We start from the raw sequence: 19,968 nt of genomic DNA on the forward strand, positions 1-19,968 counted from the left end.
CAGAATACTCGTGTATGTCCCAAATTGACCATTTATTGGCTCAGTAACTTTGAGCAACAATCTATTTGAGCCTCAATTTTTGCAAACCAAAGTTAATCACCCCCTTCTCTGCTATGGTGCATTTTCATAAGAGCCTCCCTTACAAAGATGCTCTTAAGTCAAAGCAGAAATGTTCAACTCCCAGCACTAGTTAATACAGCATGAAAGAAGGAAGAGGTTTCTAAGGTAGAAATTGGACAATAAAACATCAGAGGGGAGAAAAAACAAAATGCTCGCTGAAGGCCTTATAAATCAAAACATCAAGACAGATGGATGCAGCGATTATAAAAACCTTGCTTTCATTTATTAATCAACTTGCTCCTCAGTTGCAAAATTTTCTCTTTTTGCTTAAAAACAAAATGCAGTACTTCTAAATGGTGCTCTGTACCGCTTTAAAAATGGAAATGTGGTGCATGTTTTAGAACAAAATTTCAACCCTCTGTGCCCCAAAGAAATTCACCGATTCAACAAGCCCCTTTGCTGAAAGCAGAGGAGCTGAGCAGGGAAACACAGCAGCCATTATGTACTCATCAATAGCTCATGGGCAGGCCGGGACAAAGTAGAGTCTGCTCTAATGAGAGGGACAGTCTGGCCAGGCCAAGAGGTCGTCTCCAGCTCTCTCAGAGAAGAGCACAGGAGATTCAGCTTCACCTGCACCCACCAGACACACATGCCTCTGACATTCCCTCTCCACACGGCCAACACACAGACTGTGTCACGTGAACTGCAAGTCTGCATATTTTTGTGCCGTGACAGAAAAAGCCCTTCCTTTAATGTGGGAAGAGAAATTGCCTCCATCATTTTTCCTCCTAGCTGGCATTAAAAAAAGCAAATGCCTTTCTGATCTGCAGTTTCTTAAGCTTTTACCCGGCCAAGTTTTAAAGTTACATTTGGCTGGGGCATCATTCTAAAGTCTCCATTTAACCTTCCTCCAGAAATGGCAGCTCTTCTTAGAAAGCACCTTCCAGTGTTGCTGACTTAGGTGTTTGCATTCACTGAAGGCTCTTATCTTCTATGCCACATTTCAGTCTACGCTGATTTAAAGAGCTGCACCATTTGAAAACTTTACGGTCTAATATATAGGTTGTTTGCCACTGAGATTTTCTCCTTGTCCCAGCTGACACTGAGGAAGAATCTAATTTCAGGGTTACCAAAATGTGAGACGTAGAAAATAAGCAGCAATAGGAAAACAAAAGACCGGGAAGGGAAGAAAACTGGCACCTCGTCTCCTACCTCCTGAAATGTTCGGCTCTGGTCCCCACTATTGTCGAGGAATGTAGACAGCTTCCGAAGTGATGCTGCCACGTGAACTCGTGACTCCATCTGGCTGCTGTGGCTCATGAGGGACAGAACAAGTCCAACTCCCAATATACAGCCCGTGCTTGGATGCCAAAAAAAAAATAAAAAAATTAGGTGTTAAAATCACAGGAAATCGATGCCATCGCTCCTCACTCATCATAGGAGTTCACAGTGCAATTTGAGGTGAGATGGCTGGATTCTATAATAATTCTGCCACCTGCTCTGCAGGTGTGTCTGATGAGTCACCGCAGTACACCCACCTGCCCCTCAAAGGAAAGCTTTACGTCAAAATAGGTATCCGTGGCCCATGCCAGTGCCATGCACCCACTGGAGAAAAACAAATAAAACCAGGAAACAGTTTGACTTGAACTCTATGGTGAGGAGAGAAGGAAGAGCAAAGAGGAGTCCAACCAGCTCTATCTCTGCGCTTAGAGAAATGCTGGGGTCCTCTGTCCTCCCCCCACCCATGTGGAGTGCACTATGATTAACTGTGTAAGGAGAGAAAAGACGGAATTTCAGGCTATGAGCTGACGCCATCTGACTAATAACAGGGCAGATAAATGCAAGCCTGGTTAGGAGGTCCTTCTAAGTGTCTCACGTTTCCTAGTCAACTTCAACGAGTGGAATTTCTTCAAGAAACTGTGTATTTGTCTGTGCACAATAACATTAATCCTCCTCTCCCCTCTGATGCCCCGGAGAACCACTGGGTCAGAAGAGAAAATGGACAAATGACAGCTTGTCAAAAGTTACCCCATTTGACATTTCAATCGGAACCTTGGGCTTTGTGCCCCAATTCTCCTGAAAGAATACCTATCCATTTAAAGAAACGAATTGTTCTCCCAGAAAACTTCTAGTTAGTTTGGTAAGATAATGCAGCTTTGGAGTGATGTTCTACTTTTTTTTTTTTTAAGTTTTTGTCTTCATGGTTCTTTTTCAACTTGAGGGTTTGCTGAGTTTTTCAGATAGCATCCTCACTCTGCTTTGGCTTGCCTCTCCTCATCATATCTGCTGCTTAAGAAGACATTCCAGGGCACTTCTCCAACAACATATTTCAATGCCCATATGTCATTTCGCTCTTATATAGCATCTATCTCTTTGGCTGGCGTCAAGAACCTTCACATCGCTGCACGAATGTGTTAGCTACTTCCCCCAACACCTCTGTGTAAACAGGGAATCCACATCTGATAAGAGACACCCAAAAGGATGGAGAGGTGACAGGATTTGCTCAAGGTCATGCAGAGAGTTTCTAGCAGAGCACAGCCAGAAGATGAGGTTTGTTTTATTCCCAGCCTTCTGTCCCATCTGCCAAACCCCAGGCCCCTCTCAGTGCCCTGCATGATGCCATGATGGAATGCCTACGAGAAGGCAACAGAGCTCAAGTGTGTTTTTTCTAGGTTCCACTGCCTAATAGTCTGGCATTAGAAAACCCTTTGTAAAGAAGCTACTGCAATAATAATCCATCATTAGTAAGACAGAAGTGCTGTTACAGCTCACAGGAACTTAACAAGTTCAACTAGCACAATACATTTCCAACCAGTTAAATCGGCATCTACTATCTGAACATTACACGCTTTCGAGACAAAGCACATTTCTGAAAGAAGAGAGGCTGTTTTTCATTAGTATGGATTTAAGTCTTTCTTTTCATTTAGAAGCTACAGGGAAGTTTTTCTGGCTATCTTTCTGGCTATATATTGATGCATATAAAATTTTGACAGAATTAGACCAAAGACACACTTAGACAAAATGTGATTAATACTTGGAAAACACGGACTTTTGCTCCCTCTTTGACTATTTGACTGGTACTTATGCTTAAGATTTCAAATGTTACTTCCTCAGGGACACCTTCCCTGGCTCAGCAGGGAACGTTTTTAGTACTCTCCCATAGCACCCTGTACTCATTTACTTCAGACAATTTTAATTATAAACTCTGATGAGGGTTATTTGGGGGATTGTTTAATTACCATCCGCTTCCTTCACTAGCGTGCACGATCCATGAGGGTGGGTACCTTTTCTGTCTTTTCCCTCATTATACTATCTGTGGCACCTAGTATACTGCTGGATGGAGAAGGCATTCAGCCAATGTTTATTGAACGCTGAAGAGCCGATCAAGTGCAGAGTTTCAAGAGAGCCTAAGGTAGAGAGATGATCTACAAAAAGAAAAACAAAAAACCAAGACCTGATTCTTTTGCTTACTTGGAGGCAAAACTGATGGGTGGTGAAATTCACTGAATATATCATCCAAGATTCAGTCAAGAAAACTTGATTTCTATTTCCTGCCAGACTAATTTAAGAAAAGAGGGTATAAGGTTCATGTGGAAAGAGGATTCCTTTCAAAGCTCGTTTAAGTAAGTGTTGGGGTTCATCTTTCTTAATAAATAGGCAGGCATCTAAGTCTTGCTTTTGGGGCTATTCTGGGCACAGAAAAATCTCTATCCCCTGGACTGAGGCTCCTCTTTTGCCATTCCAAGGCATATGGATACAAAGACTTAGAAAAGAGATCCTGGTATTTAGTTGACTTTTACCTAAATAGTATCACAGTATAATTATTCTTAGGCAAGGTCACCATTCACTAATGAGTCTACTCATTGCTACCATGGTAATTATTTGATTGTTGTAATATATGAATATATAATCCAACTATATATGTGCCAATATAAATATATTACAGTGTATGCACTTATTGACCTTCTAAATTGTTTCCTTCTACTTTGTCTCATTTTTCCGGCATACACCAAGAAGGTACTTCTAAATCTTTATTCCTGATGGTTCATTCTGATGTCCATTTCTTCTATATTTTAATGTGTTTATATTTTGTCCTAAGTCTTAATGATTCCCCCAAGTGCTTAGTTCAGCATTTCTACACATTTACTTCATTTTAGCTTCCCTCTGATATGCCTGCCAGCTCTAAACAAAGAATAACTTTGGCAGAGGTAGCTTTCACATCTTTCTGCTCATTGAAAACTAAAAGGAGGGAAGTGGGGAGGCCGGATGGCTCAGTTGGTTAGAGCGCAAGCTCTGAACAACAGGGTTGCTGGTTCGATTCCCACATGGGCCACTGAACTGAACCCTCCACAACTACACTGAAGACAACGAGCTGCCGCTGAGCTTCCGGAGGGGCAGCTGGATGGCTCAGTTGGTTAGAGGGCGAGCTCTCAACAACAAGGTTGCCGATTCAATTCCTGCATGGGATGCTGGGCTGTGACCCCTGCAACCAAAAATTGAAATGGCGACTGGACTTGGAGCTTACCTGCACCCTCCACAACTAGATTGAAGGACAACGACTTGGAGCTGATGGACCCTGGAGAAACACACTGTCCCCCAATATTCCTCAATTAAAAAAAAAAGGAGTGAAGTGATGGTGCCTCAGACAGATGAAATAAATACGAACACAAATTATAATGTTAGGTATAAAATTGAGGTTTTGTAATTACTAACAAATCTTCTATAAGAATACTGACAAATGATACAGGATTTGAATTTTAAAATTATATGCCCTAACTTTTGGCCTGAACTGCCATCTTCCAGTAATTCACCAAAATGACCAACACAAAGGGAAAGAGGGGAGGCCCTGCTATATGTTCTCTAGGCCTTTTAGAAAACATGGAGTTGTTCCTTTGGCCACATACATGTGGATCTACCAGAAAGGTGACATCGTAGACATCAAGGGGCTGGGCACTGCTCAAAAAGGAAAGCCCCACAAATGTCACCATGGCAAACACGGAAGGGTCTACAATGTTACCCAGCATGGGGTTGGCATTGTTGTAAACATACAAGTTAAGGGCAAGATTCTTGCCGAGAGAATTAATGTACATACTGGACATACTAAAGAGTCTAAGAGCCGAGATAGCTTCCTGAAACGTGTGAAGGAAGAAGGAAGCCAAAGAGAAAGGTACGCGGGTTTAACTGAAGCATCAGCCTGTCCCACTCAGAGCGCCACACTTTGTGAGAACCAACAGAAAGGAGCCTCAGCTGCTGGAACCCACTCCCTATGAATTCATGGCATATGTGTAAAAAAATAAAAGACCTCTGTACTGTTAAAAACAATTATATACCCTATTATGCCATTACTTATTTGGATCTCTTATCCAAGTATATTACAAGATTACTAGCAAAAAGAAATTCTGAGATTTAAAACCTATCAAAGTCTAAAATGATAGTGAATGTTCTTCTGTATGCTTAGTGCTAATAAATCACCCTTTGTACATATTTTTAAAAAGTTATGCAATTCTGATATGTGCATTGCTATATCAACTGAGGTATTATACAGAAATATATCTGTAGAAAAATACACAATTAACCAGAATGAATCTTCAATTCCCTAGGTGACTGTAGGCTATCCTGCAGATTAAGTACTAGGCCATCTAATAATTAGTTCTAATAACAGTTAACATTCGTATAGTGCTTTGCCCTTTACAAAGTACTCTACAAATGTTACCGTATTTGTAAAAGCTCAATAGTAATTAACCAGTGCTCAGGGTGGATAGCCTGACATTAGGGCTGTGAGGATTGCAATGGCACAATAAGTACCACTAGATGGCAGCAAAATGTAGGTGATAGGACCATACACCCTGAAGAGCCCAGACGCTTGGTTCTCTCAGCAGGGACTTGCCCATTAAATCAAAGAAGCATGGTGAATTTGCTCTGGGTGAATTCTATCACTTGAGGTAGCACGCTCCCAGATCTATTAACTACCTCCTGGTAATGCTTCCACTATTTCACTTGAGGGAGGACTGCCCTAGACTCCTGCAATCGTATTAGACAGGGGAATACTTTATGCCATGAGCCAGGCATTCAGGCCTGAGCCTAGTTAGACTCTACCGGTTAGACTCTACCCCCCACCCCCACCCATCCTTTTTTTTTAATGGTGAATATGACGCTCATGTCAGAAAAAAAATAATAAACTGCATACTGTCAGGTGTCAAATTGTTTTCTTTCTATTTTTTTATTTATTAAAAAAAAATATTTATTTAATTTTATTTCACCCATTTCCTTACCTACCTCCCTGCTGGCAATTTTCTGCTTGTTCTCTATACCTGTGGATGTGTTTCTGCTTTGTTTTGTTTATTCATTTGTTCTTTTTTTTTTTTTTAAGATTCCACATATAAGTGAAACCATACGGTACTTGTCTTTCTCTGTCGGACTTATTTCACTTAACATAATGCCCCCTAGGTCCATCCATGTTGTCATAAATGGCAGGATTTCACTTTTTTATTCTAATACTGCAGCTTTCTTTCTACTGAAACACTCTCCACTGTACTATGCAAGAGAGAGAACAATGGTTCTGAGGTCAGACCACCTAGCGTTCTCTCCTAGCTCTGCTACTTACTGTGTGACCTTGAACCAGTCTCTTATTTGAGACTCACTTTCTTTGTCAGTAAACCAAATTGATAATGATTCCTGCTTTCGTATCAATATTTAGGTTATAATCAGGGCTTAACAATAAGAGACATGAGAAACGGATGTGAAAATATCTAGCACAATATGTGGCTGCTCAGTAAGTATTAGTTGAACTTCAAACCAAAGAGAACTTTATAAGCAGTGGTACCCACAAAACATTAAGAATGACAAAATATTAGACTTCATTAGCTATAGGAATAACAGGAGTTTGGAGAGGGTAGAGAGAGGGTTTCTTGAAGAAGAAATGGAGCTTTTAATTGGACTTTGAAAGACAAGCAACATTTTACTAAATGGACAAGAAATTTCTGATGGCTCTATTCTATTTGACTCTGCGGGATTAGTCTCCTATCTGGGCTAAGCTCCTCTCTCCCAAACACAGCTGTTCATTAAGAAGTAAGAATCAAGAAAGAAGGTAAGAACAAAGAAATAAGAAATGAAGAAACCTTATTAATATAAAAAGTTAATTTTAAAGTTAAATATACTGAGACATGTGAAGTTATTACATGCATAAACACCCACCCCGTGGGTAATTCAGTTATCCCCATGGTCCTCCTTACATTCAAACAACCTTCCCACGAACTAATGAAGATAACACATGAAAGTTATTCTTGATTGTTTTAACTGGCTGAAAGGTTGCAGCATCTTAATCACAAAAATTTCCCCCAACTTTATAATACCTGAGCTACAGCTATGATGAACAGCTCTGGGGGGAAGGCAGGAAGAAAGGTGTGTGGGGCTGGGAAGGGGAGGGGAGGGGGGAGGGGGAGGGAAGGGGAGGGGAGGGGGAGGGGAGGGAAGGGGGAGGGTGAGGGTTGTAAAAGGCATCACTACTAATCCATCAATACATGGATTAGGCTCAAAAATAACTCTTCATTGGACACAGTAACAGTTAAATGGCTCTATTCCTTCCATTAATCATTTCCTATATTCAAGAGACTTCAATCATGCTCCTGAATGTTCTTTTTCCATAATGAAAACCATACTCTTAACATGACATTTCATCTCTAAAGTGTTTTGTGATAAACTGGGTGTCAATTGTTCTTATCCAATCTTAGCCTGTATCTGAAAGAAGACCCCTAACTACCACCTCCTAAGAGAAGACTGATTTTATTTACTCATGATGAAACACTTGATGCATGCGGCTACCTCTACCACTTACTCCTTCGTTGGACTGAACTGAAGAGGCCGGATGGCATAAATGTAACGTCAGATCATAAGTCCCTCAAGGCCAGAAATGTAAACACTGATTTAAGTGCTATTTGAACAATGCCCATAATAGCAAAAATTAAATAAGTTATAAATTGGAAGTTAGTGCTTATAACCTGTGGAGTGTCCAAGTAACAATGATTCCCAAGGGATCCAGAATGAGCTTCCAAAACATGTGGAAGTGTAAAAAGGTACCGTGAAGTCCTCAACGGTGTCAAACCATCAAGCCTAATAAAACCATATATTCTCCCACACACGTCACACAGACTAACTGACACATTAAATGCCCCACTAAACGTGTCTGTTTAACACTGATTTTTGAGGCACTCTTTTCTAATTATTCCTTTACATTTCTGTTACCTTTCATTACTGGAATGAGAAAATAAATTAAATTTTAAGATATTTAGTTTAATAGACAAAAATCTTTTAAATTATGACATCTGTGGGGAAGAACAGGCTCTGTTAATATTGAGGAAGTTGAGAACCCCTGGTTTGTTTCCATTTTGATTTTTCAGTCACTAGATTTCACAGGGAAATCTAAACCATGAGTGGAATGCTCTCTTAATCCAATCAAATTCAAAGAATCGTTTCTTTGAAAAGGTTAACACATGCACACAAGTCCCCAGATATATGCTTAATATGAGACGTACAAGACAGGACTTAGGTATTAGTAACTTAATGGCAGCCACAAAATGACATTTGCTGCTTTGTACTGAAGCAAATTGTCTATTGCTGAAACATGGTTTTCAGAACAAGTAAGCTTTTTTGATTATGACTGAAAACTCTTTGCAAAGAAATACAAGATCAGGTCCTACAAATATTTCTCCATAGAACACAGAATTTATGGTAGAGAAAGAATTAATCTCTAAGTATCTGTTAGAGAGGAAAGGGAATCAACATACTTGTATTCAAGACTAGTGTCAAAGCAGCAGTTTTCCAGGGCATCCAAAGACTTCATTATAAGAAGGTTCGTCTGTTGGCTGGATATATCACTGAATAAAGACCAAAAGGGAAAAATGAATTAATTAGAGTCACTCAACTGTCCAAATTATTAATACTTACTATATAATATTTTGCCAATATTTTACTGAAAATCAATTTTAAAAAAAGAACATAAAAGTAACAATAATATTGATGATTCCTAATAATATTGATGATTCCTAACCAACAATGATATTGATGATTCCATATTTTGCAGAGAAACTGAGTCAGAGAATTTATTCGATAATTGGGTTTCTGAACATTATAATCATTTGCAAACCAATAAACCCTACAGTTGCTACTTTTGCATTGTCTCAGCTCATTCAAAGTGTTTTATAATTGAAGTATAGTTGACATACAATATTAGTTTCAGGTATACAACATAATGATTCAACATTTGTATCCCTTATAACGTGATCACCACAATAAGTCTAGTAACCATCTATCATCATACAAAGTTATTACCATATTATTGACTATATTCCCTGGGCTGTATATTACATCCCCCTAACTTATTTATTTGATAACTGGAAATTTGTACCTCTTATTCTCCTCTTCACCTTTTTCATTTGTCCCCCCACCCCCTTTCCTCTGGTAACCATCAGTCTGTTCCCTGTATCTATGATTCTGTTTCTGTTTTCTTTGTTCATTTTTTTTCTTTTTAAAAATTCCACATATAACTGAACACATGTGGTATTTGCCTTTCTCTGACTTATTTCACTTAGCATAATACCCTCTAGGTCCATCCCTATTGTTGCAAATTCAGCCCATTCAAATTAAATCACAAAAACAAGAACCAAAGTCAGAGTTTCAAAAAAAAATATTTCTAAGAATGCTCAAGTGATTTTCTTCAGAATATTTAATAAGCCCATTAAGTTGATATTATTAATAATCATTCCAAATCTCTTTCTTTCAAAGACTGTTACTTCTGATTTTATGTCTCAGTTGTGGAGGTTATAAGTTCAGTCCTTTACTCACATTTTTTTTAAAGGGCGGTGGGGGGAGGAGAGTGGAAAGAAACACCAGCCCTATATTTTTCTGCCTGTATACAGTAATTGATGTGAATTTTGTAATTGTCTTGGTGAAACCTATGACATGTATAGTAAAATAAACTGAAACAGTAGTATTTTCAGGCAGAGTTGTGGGCTTCATCACCGACACTTGATTATCAAGGGGTTCCCACATGTCAGCTTGTGCTACTGCCTCAGCCCATGCTGAGTGGAATGCAGCCCCAGGAATGCTGAGCAGTCAGACAGCACATTCGTTTGGTACTGTCTGCTCAATCCAAGACTACAGTGGTTTTGCCAAATGCCAAGGACTACATTGTGCAATGAAAACATGGAAATAAACACACACACACACACACACACACACACACACACACTTTTAACAGCTCTAAATAAGTCCTAGTATAGTTGTTTTCTCTGGAGTAAAATATACTTAAATATGCTCAACAAATGCTATAGCATCCTCTGGGAGTTGTGACAGAAGCAAGCTTTGAAATAATATGCTTTTCTGAATAAATTCTAGACTGGAATTTAAATTCAGGTGACTTTTTCATAAGCTTTAGCAAAAAAAAATTGATTGATTGTTCACAATTCTCTTTTATAAGGCGCTTTTCCATTCTTGAGACCAACATATCATCCTAATCCTGTTCGCCTAAGAGGCCATTTGGGGCCACTTATTTCATGTCATTGACTATTCAGAGTCAATAGCCCTCAAAATATTTACCTTAATTTTTAGAAAAATGGAAAGTTTCTCCAAAAATGTCATTTTCTTGTGACATCGTCATTAGCTAGCAAAATACTTATCAGTACCAAATACTTATAGTAACTGCTCCAAGAAATTAGGAAGGTGGGTACCATGACGAATTATAGTGGTGGCTGCAGTACTAACCAGCCAAAAGGAGGATGCTATCAAACAGGATCAATAAGGCCAAATTAAAATTTGCAGTTATGCTGAGGGCATTTGGCCATGGGATGAGCTTCCTGGTATCTTTCCCCAGGGTTTCCTACAGGTGCACATTCAGGTAAGATAAGACAGGGGTGGACGGCAATCTAAGAACCAGAGATAAATGCTTTAGGTAAGTCACCATAGGTTTCTCCAGGTAGTATGATTAATTAATCACAAACACAAGCTTGTCAAGCTCTAAACCCATCAGCAGCTCATCCAAAACTAATGAAAAAGGAGGCCAGAGCCAGGATGGGATAAAATGAGTTGCCTGGAATTAAACTGCCATGGCTCATTTTTAGTTGTAAAACATGTTGCTTGAAAAGATACTGAAGAAAGAGCATGAACACAGATGGTAAAGAGACTGTCATTTGTAGCATAGTAGCAAAGGGAAAAGAAATCACTTTCAAGTTTCAAGTCTTTAAAAATACTTTGTGTTCTGTCACACACACAAGATATGTAACAGTCGATTCACAGGCAAAGGAGAGCTTTTTGTTCATGTCCAGAACCAGGCCTATGTATTCTAAAACTGGTGAATAGAACAAAATAAATATTCTGGAAATGTTTCATTTATGATCACAAAGACTAAGCCAGATCTTCCTAATCATCTGACAGATGTTTCCAAGAGCTGAAAATGATTACCTGAAATACGGTATTTCCCTAGATCAATAGCAGTTCTTGTAAAGGTTTCATATATTGGTATTTGCACAAAACTATGTAAATTACAAATGGAAACTTAACCACTGGTTTTAAATTGAAATCTAAATATAGCATCATGTCATCCAATTTATCCACATCAACACCATTTCTCGCCTTTGGACAGACAGCTCATTTCTGCCAACCAAGAAAGTTTAACAACGTTTAACATCACAACAGGATGCCTCTCCCAACTGTCCTATTTCCAATGCTGGAAAATGGGGCTAAATTCTAACTCAGTGACATCTAAATATTCACGATACTCAAATGTTCATACTGTACCACACTCCAGTAAATCTGGATATATAAAATTCTAAGATTTGTTATAAAATAAAGATGAAATATAATGAACAACAAAACTAGATTCACGTACAGGAAAACTTGCCCATTTGGTGGAATTTTCCACCTGGGTCTTTGATATTCTATTAGCTTCATTCAAGGGTAAAGCTAGCAGGCCAAAAAATGAGCAATCAAACTAAATAAAGCACACACTATAATTTACACAGATTAAGACTCTTTAAAGATTATAAAACTGTAGCCAGGCCATGGGATAAAAGCAATATTTAAAACTGGGTACATACATTGCTCAGGTGATTCAAGGATTCCCGCACCCTCAGGCAGAGGGGACACCTCAATTCTTTCCTCCCATTTTACAGTGATATAAATAAAGGATCAGCAATTATTTTCACCCTTATCAACCAGGGGAAGAAAAGCAGCTTTCCTTTATTTATAGCACCATAAGATTAGACTTTGCCTCATATCTATTACACAGTTGTATTCAGGGCTTTCATCTAAGCATGAAATGATTTTCAAGTAATCTATCACTTTAATAAGAGCAACCCTTAAAATACATTAATATCTATGTGATGGTATTTTAGAAAGACAGATTCCCTCATAAAGGAGAATAAATGATCAACTTGCCCATCTCAGAAATTTTAGCAAGCACATACAGCTCAGATATAATGTTTATGTACTTGCGTGTGTGTGTGTGTGTGTGTGTGTGTGTGTGTGTGTGTGTGTAAAATCCTTCACCTAAATCACAAAGAGGAAAAGCAAGGATATTCTAATAAACTGTACCTGACTTTCTCCTCACACAAGCGAGAGAGAAACATCCCCAAAGCAAGGCCCATGTGGATCTGCACGGCTTGAGACTCATCAGCACTTGGTTTCCCAGGTAACCTGGCAGTCAGCATGTTCAGGATTTCCTCAACCTTCTCTTTGCAAGAGATAATGAAAACTGGCACAAGGAGAGACAAAGCCGTGGCAGCCGCGGAACGGGCGATGGCACTAGCTGTGTTTTCACCAGAATAGGATTTCTAGGACATGCCAAAGAAAGAAAACAGGGGGTTGACCTTTTGTTTAAAACATGAAGGAAACATACCTTATCACAAAAGCACTATGCAACAATACAAGCTCCTCTTAGATCCACCCCTGCCAAACAAAGAAATAATTTTTAAAAATCTGTTTCTGTGTTTGTCTATAGGTTACGTTTTCACTCTTAGTGAAACAATTTGCTACTAAACAATGGGTTAAGTAATAATATCCTTTTAAATTGAAAAAACAAATGATAAGTGTCTACTTATAAAGAGTGTGAATTCCCTCACTAGAAAGCCTGAAACAATTTCAATGTTTTGAAATCCCACATGTATATATAATGAAAAACCCAAAGTGAAGCTATCCAAGCTTGGAGAAACCACCAAGCCACATTAGAAATGTCCAGAAAGCCAGGAGTTTTCTGGAAAAGAATGAAAAGGGGTGGGGTGGGGGGGCAGTGTAAGTTTAGTATGGAGGGAAAAGTGTAAATTTAGCACAGGGACCTGTTGGCAGATCTCCCAAAATTTTTGGTGGGAATGTTCCCCAGTAGATGGATTATTTCCTACAGGGGATTAATTCCTTTTAATTAAAAAGGAAGTTGAAATCCTAAAAGCCTCTGGTTACAAAGCAATAATCAGCTATTGGAAATGAAATGGAGAGCTCTAATGTGCCCCTTCCTATATGTAACTATGGGAAAAGAAATGAGTAACAGCCCTAATAAAATGACAGGGCAACTGAATATGAACAGCTTCTATAAGAATCCCGTGTTAGAGAACTCCACCAGATATTATAGGCATTTATAAATGTCTCAAGTGGGGAAGAAAGTCTGTTTATCATTCCTCACTTCAAATTTTCAGACACACTATAAAGGCCATATTGTCATTTGCACTCAAGTCACATTAAAAAGTGTTTTTAATTCTATACTCATTTGCTCTCTAAGCTTTAGTACTTTAAGGATAAAAATGAAACATGTGCTAAGATATCCTTTAAGTTAATATATCACTATTATAAAGACCATAGGAGTCAAAATGACCCAGCTGCTAGGACACTGAAAATAAAGGAAGTGCATTTTGAAGCAGGGCTTTGAAAAAGTATAATAATGCAAAACTCACAAAGGTAAGAGGCAACCCTGAGCTGGCTAGTAAGATTATTTTTTACTGTTTTGCAAAAACTAAGCAGCGTTATTAGAAATCTCATACAATATCCTGTCCCACTGAATATCTAAACCAGATAGCTATTACAAAGACCTCCATATAAGCTAACAAGTTTTTCATCCATCATTAAAGAAATAAGAACACTTCTGACAGAAAACAAATCACCGTAAAGACAGTACTTCTGTGAGCAATTTAATTCTACATTATCTAGTAAGTCTTTTTTTGTTTGTTTTCAAGTATAGTTAAAAATCTCATTCCAGAACCTAAGACCCAGATAAATACATACCAGGTCCTCCCAAGGGCAGGACAGAAACACACACAGAGAGAAGACCTAAGGCAATGAAGTTGCAGGGTAAATTCATGATTTTAGTAACAGTGCTAGATTTTTATTTAAATCAACTATAATCCTCTGCCACTCAGCTGATTGTCCCATGATCACTATAATTCCCTAAGCAATGGATAGGACCAAAATAATCCCAGGCAGACACAGAAATAAAGCATGGACTATAGCCAATAAAGGGAAAATGAAACCTAAACAAACAAAAAAACTGTTTTCACTTTGCTGCAGATCTTAGGATATAAACATGAAGAAAGAGAATGACTAAGTAACATGTTCCTTTTTTATGATCAACAATATTACTTTGTATTTATAGAGTATTTCAGTTTTCAAAAGATTTTTCCATAAATTATATAATTTGGTCCTCACGATCTTTTATAGAGTTGGCAAGGATTAGTTTTTACCTTCATTTTACAGATAAGGAAATTAAGATGATGGATCAAGTCACAAAACTAGTAAGGGATGAAACTAGAGCTACAATCACTATAGATAATATTATTTAATTGCCTCATTTTATGCATAGGGAAACAAAGGTCCTGAGAGCTTAAGTCAACTGCCCATGTGCGTACACACCCTGAAATGGAAAACACCATGACCCGAAACTCAGGATACCCCATCTTCAGCCAATGTTAATTTTATTATAACTGCAGTTCTCAACTCTGACATGATACAATAATCTAGAAAGCTTCCAAAATGCTGACACCCAGGGCCTATCCTGAGCAATTAAATCAGAGGTGAGGCCTATATATCAGTATTTCATTTTTCAGTTGTATATACAATATATATTTTAAGTTCCCAGGGTGATTCTAGTGTACAGCTAAGGCTGAGAATCATTACATGATACCATGGATTTCATGTGAACAATGGATATGAAAAGATTCAACCCTTGAGTTTTGTCATCAGTTTTTACTTCTCAGACTTACATAATAAAATGAGGAAAAAAGTTGCCCTCTGGGTTGGTAATGGCTATCCACAATGACCAGAAGAGTATCAAGCACCATGGTAACCCATTCACTCACTGGAAGGAAATTAGGTTGAACCTGCAGATGAAGAAAAACATGAAATGATAAGGGAAAAAATTAAAAACCTAAACATTATTTCCATATTCAGGGTACAAAGCCCTTCTGTATTAAAGAATGAGGAGGTGGATAGGTATTTGACAAACACGCATCCTCACCTGTGCCAACAGGGATAAGATTTGCCTTTTATATAAGACTAAACAGAGGTGAGAGGATGGATGCTGCACAACGGAACACATCTGAGAGCTCCTCAGAACGCTCCTGTCATGTGGAGGTTAAAGGGACAGAGATGCACAGAAAGCAACTCAAAAGGTCTCCATTCTATGACTTGCCATTTCAAAAAGGAGGCAGTAAAGCCGCCTACAAAATTTTGATCACTATCTCTAGCATTTCTGCTTTACTGTCACTATATATTTAACATTTAAGAAACATCACACCATTTGCCTAGCTAACTAGGCATGAAAACATAATTGATTTTCAGTTTGGAGGAGAAGAGGAAAGAGAATACAACAAACAAACAAAACAATATGTAACAAAACCCAGCTTATTGAAACAGAGAACTTGGTTTTAAAAATCATTCATGACCAGGGATGTCAACGCATTCGTCAAGTCACATGGTAACACTCAGATGGTGCAAACTATAAAGGTCAATGTAATGCTAAGTATCTTCTTGGAATCAATTCCTTGAATCAAACATGGCCGCCTTCTTAAGATCTTTAGTTATTGGTCACACGCAGATTTGAATGAGGTTTGAAAACTTCAATTTTAATCAAAAGCAAGTCCCCTTCTCTGGGTTGTGTGGCTTCTGGGTGTTTTGTGTACTATGTGCAGAACAAAAGGGTGGGGGAATAAAGAGTAACAAGAGAGCCTGGAATTCAAACTCGGAGCTAAACCCCCAGTTATTACTGGGGCAAATTACTTGTACAACTGCATGGCTCTTTTAAAGGACATGAAACATTTCATCTCTAAAAGAAGTTCACCTTTCTCATCATTAAGATTCTGGGTTTAAAGTTAAATTTTCACATAGTAACTAATTACATTTTTATCCTTCATGCAATAATCCCTTGACTTCTTTCTCTTCCCCACATGTAATATGAAGTTCTGACAATTAAGTTTGCGAGCTTGTAGCAATGATGTTGCTAACCTTTTTTGATATCACAGGGATTATTCATTATGAATTTGTACCAACTGGACAAACAGTTAACCAAGTTTACTATTTGGAAGTGCTGAAAAGGCTGTGTGTAAAAGTTAGATGACTTGAGCCTTTCCCCAACAATTCATGGCTCTTGTGTCATGATAATGAACCAGCTCACAAGGCACTGTCCATGAGGGAGTTTGTAGCCAGTAAAGAAATACCTGTATTGGAACACCCTTCCTACTCACCTGATCTGGCCCCCAATGACTTATTTCTGTACCCAAAGATAAAGGAAATATTAAAAGACATTGTGACGACATTCAGGACATCAACGGTAATATAACAACAGCTCTGATGCCCATTCCACAAAAAGAGTTCCAAAATTGCTTTTAAGGGTGGACTAGGCACTGGCATCGGAGCATGGCTTCCTAAGGGGAGTACTTCAAAGGTGACCATACTGATATTCAGCAATGAGGCATGTAGTACTTTTACTAGGATGAGTTCGTGAACTTAATTGTCCAACCTTGTATACATTCGTAGCTTTTGCCACATGGCATCTATTTGTATCTTATTTACTGGTAATGGTACCCTTTGGGATTCCATCCTCCATGATTTGAAGGTTGGTTAAATGTTCAATCAAGCGACCTATCCCACCCTACCCAAAGTGTAGGCGTGGGACCGATGGGACTCTGAATCTTCAGTGAGTGATGCCAGGACGGTAAGCGACTACAGCTGATCCAGGGGCTGGGGGGGGGGCGGTATGTGGGAGGGATGTCTGCTGAGGCGGCTCAGCAGCACCTATGCCCGGACTCCCCAAGTTGCTGTGGTTATTGCTTTTCTCCAAACCCAATTTTTTAAGCTTTGCCTTCATTTCCCTGGGCTTCTAGAATCCTTATCCTTCTACTTCTGTTTTTAGCTAAATGAGAGCCGTTTTCTTTGCTTGCAACCAAAAAAACCCCAGCATGAAAAATACAGTACAGATCGCCCATAAGACACTCTGCAGGGACAGATAGGCTGAATAACTTGAATAAAATCCAGTTTTTGCAGCAAGAAGTGATGAAGTATGTGTTGATGCTGATGATAATGGTGGCGATGACTGAGTGGTTAGTATGTATGAGCCGTTGTGCTTCCCACATATTAATTCATTCAGTCCTTAAATAATCCTATCTGGCAAGTATCGTTATCCCTGTTTTACAGATGGCGAAATAGGCTCTGAAAGGGGAAGTCACCGACAGCAGGCCATAGAGCTAGTAAGTGCAAGTATTAGGATTTAAATATAGGACTCGCCTACTCCAAAGCCCATGTTTTCAACCTCTCGGCTGTACTGTCTCCAGATACTGATAGCCGCTAGATCGTGGGGCTTCTAGAAAGGATAAATCCATGCCTTTTTATTTTGACAGATACAAATTATCTGGAAAAGGACATTGGAAATGAACATTGGCCAGCTCGCCACATGTTTAATTAAGAAATAAATGCCTTGCAAAAATGAATAGGCACTTTGTCATTGACATCTACAATTAAAATGCAAAGTACAATTTTTTTCAATCAGTAAACACTGCTTATTTATCATTTTTTGACAGCATTGTTCACTTTCAGTAAGCCTAGTTAACCTCCTAAGATTGGTTACCACTGATGTAATCACAAAAAGACAGCCCCCGTTGCATAAAATTGGTACCTTCAAATTGAAATGACCACTTAACTGTGAGGGAGAAAGCAAAACAGAAAAGCTGCAAGGAAAAGTGTCTTAGAAGACATGAAAGCTCACAGTGCAAAGGCCGGTCAGCTGGCATAACTTGGTGCTGTAATCACAGACTCTAACCTCGTAAATTCAGACACAGGCTCCCAGAGACCTCTCACTTTTCAAATGTTACACAACCAAGGCCCTACTGGTTCAAATCACCCTGAACTCACCTCGAGGACCCCCTCCGCATCTGAGGAGAGGCTGGCTTCATGTTTGGATATGATGACAGCAAGGCTGCTTAAGGCCAGCAGTGCATTGCCTTTGACCACTGGGCTGTCCCTGTTGAAAAAGAAAACAATTCCAAGAGAGGATTTGGGGGCATTGACCAGGAGAAGTGAAGGCGCTATTACAGGGAGGGCAGATGAGGTCAAACAGCACTTCCATCCCTTCACAGAGCCTCACAAACACAGCTCTGTTTGTGCCCTGATGCCAGCAGCTTCTTTCCTCCTTTTGACACTACTGCTAATCTTTAACTCTTCTTAGAGATGCACAGTCATTATGCTTGTTTGTAACTTAAAACATCCCATCTCACATATCTAAGTTCTTTTGTCCTAAAATTTTCATTTCATCATTTGACATTACATTTCCAAAGCTGTCTTCTTCTGTGTCATCTGTGGCCAATATAAATGTATCGATGTGTTCTGAAAACACAACCCAGGGCCGTTACGTGAAGAAGCCCAGCAGAATGGAACTGGCCTCTGGCTTTCCTAAAGCACTGGTGTGTGGAAACCAGCTTCTAGTGAGCCACTTCAGGCAGCATATTTTACTAGCAACTTGACACACTGGCAGCTTTCCTCAGTCATTATTACCCTCCCCTTCTTTTTCTTAATACGTCAAAGCCAACAACCTCAAAGTCAGGTTGTAATATAATTTAGAGACCCTAGTTAAGATGCAAAAAAGGACGTGTTTGTCGACTATCTGGATGGAGAGTTGCCCTTTTATATCATCCAAATGGTAGTTTTCTAACATTCGCAATAAAATCTTAAATTTGACTTCCGAATTTAGTAGCAAGAAAACCAAACCTTTCAAATATACTTAGGACTTGAAAATGCACATTTAGCATTATTCCACCATTCCAAGGTGATCCTGGAGAATGAAATGCCAACGGGGACACTGAGGAGATGCTCTCGGCTGGCCAACTCTGTGCTACAGAACTCGGGCAGCAGAGCACTCGTACTGTCAGACAGTTCAGTTCTCAGCGAGTCCTGTGATTGTGGGTTCCCGTAAACATAGAGAATGGTTCCCAAAGCCTGGACTTGAGACCTGAACTTGAATCAGTGTATACATCTAAGAACTACTCTCTGTTAACCCCACTGCTGGAATACAATGGATACGTTAGCTGAGGAGGGCTTCCAGCTGTGTGCCCTGTGCAAGCCAGTCCCAGACGGGAGTCATCACTGAACAGGCATTAGTGGGTATGAAAAAGTTAGTGTACATGTGTGTTCTTGCATTTTTGTTTCCATTTGGTAAGAACGGGACTTAGGAAGTGCCATTATCAAGTTCTATCTATTCATCTATTCCCTCCTTCCTTTCTCTTTCACCTTGGGGTAGTTAAGCTCAGTGAAGACGTGTTCTGCACACTTGGTCATTTTGTTTCCCCCTCCCTAATTCATTCCTCTATGGGACCTGCCTTAAGTTGATAAAACAACAGCATTTCTATTGGGGGCTGGTGTAAGGGAGAACAGGAAGGAAGCCTTGTG

General features: G+C 39.2%; 1 protein-coding gene across 2 annotated transcripts in view; it reads right to left on the reverse strand.

Moving 5' to 3' along the window:
* FOCAD (focadhesin) overlaps positions 1 to 19,968 on the reverse strand; it is a 275,278-nt gene that overhangs the window by 43,468 nt on the left and 211,842 nt on the right. For both annotated transcript variants that reach the window (XR_012495704.1, XM_019750360.2), the window contains 5 exons: positions 18,439 to 18,547; positions 15,297 to 15,413; positions 12,646 to 12,884; positions 8,844 to 8,933; positions 1,273 to 1,420 (listed from right to left, as the gene is read on the reverse strand). Coding sequence is in view for 1 of the 2 variants with exons in the window: in XM_019750360.2 (XP_019605919.2) it covers positions 1,273 to 1,420; positions 8,844 to 8,933; positions 12,646 to 12,884; positions 15,297 to 15,413; positions 18,439 to 18,547 (703 nt within the window). In the remaining variant the exon portion in view is untranslated. The remainder of the gene's footprint in view (positions 1 to 1,272; positions 1,421 to 8,843; positions 8,934 to 12,645; positions 12,885 to 15,296; positions 15,414 to 18,438; positions 18,548 to 19,968) is intronic.

Source organism: Rhinolophus sinicus, linkage group LG04 (assembly GCF_036562045.2).
Source record: "Rhinolophus sinicus isolate RSC01 linkage group LG04, ASM3656204v1, whole genome shotgun sequence".
Taxonomy (NCBI): Eukaryota; Metazoa; Chordata; class Mammalia; order Chiroptera; family Rhinolophidae; genus Rhinolophus; species Rhinolophus sinicus.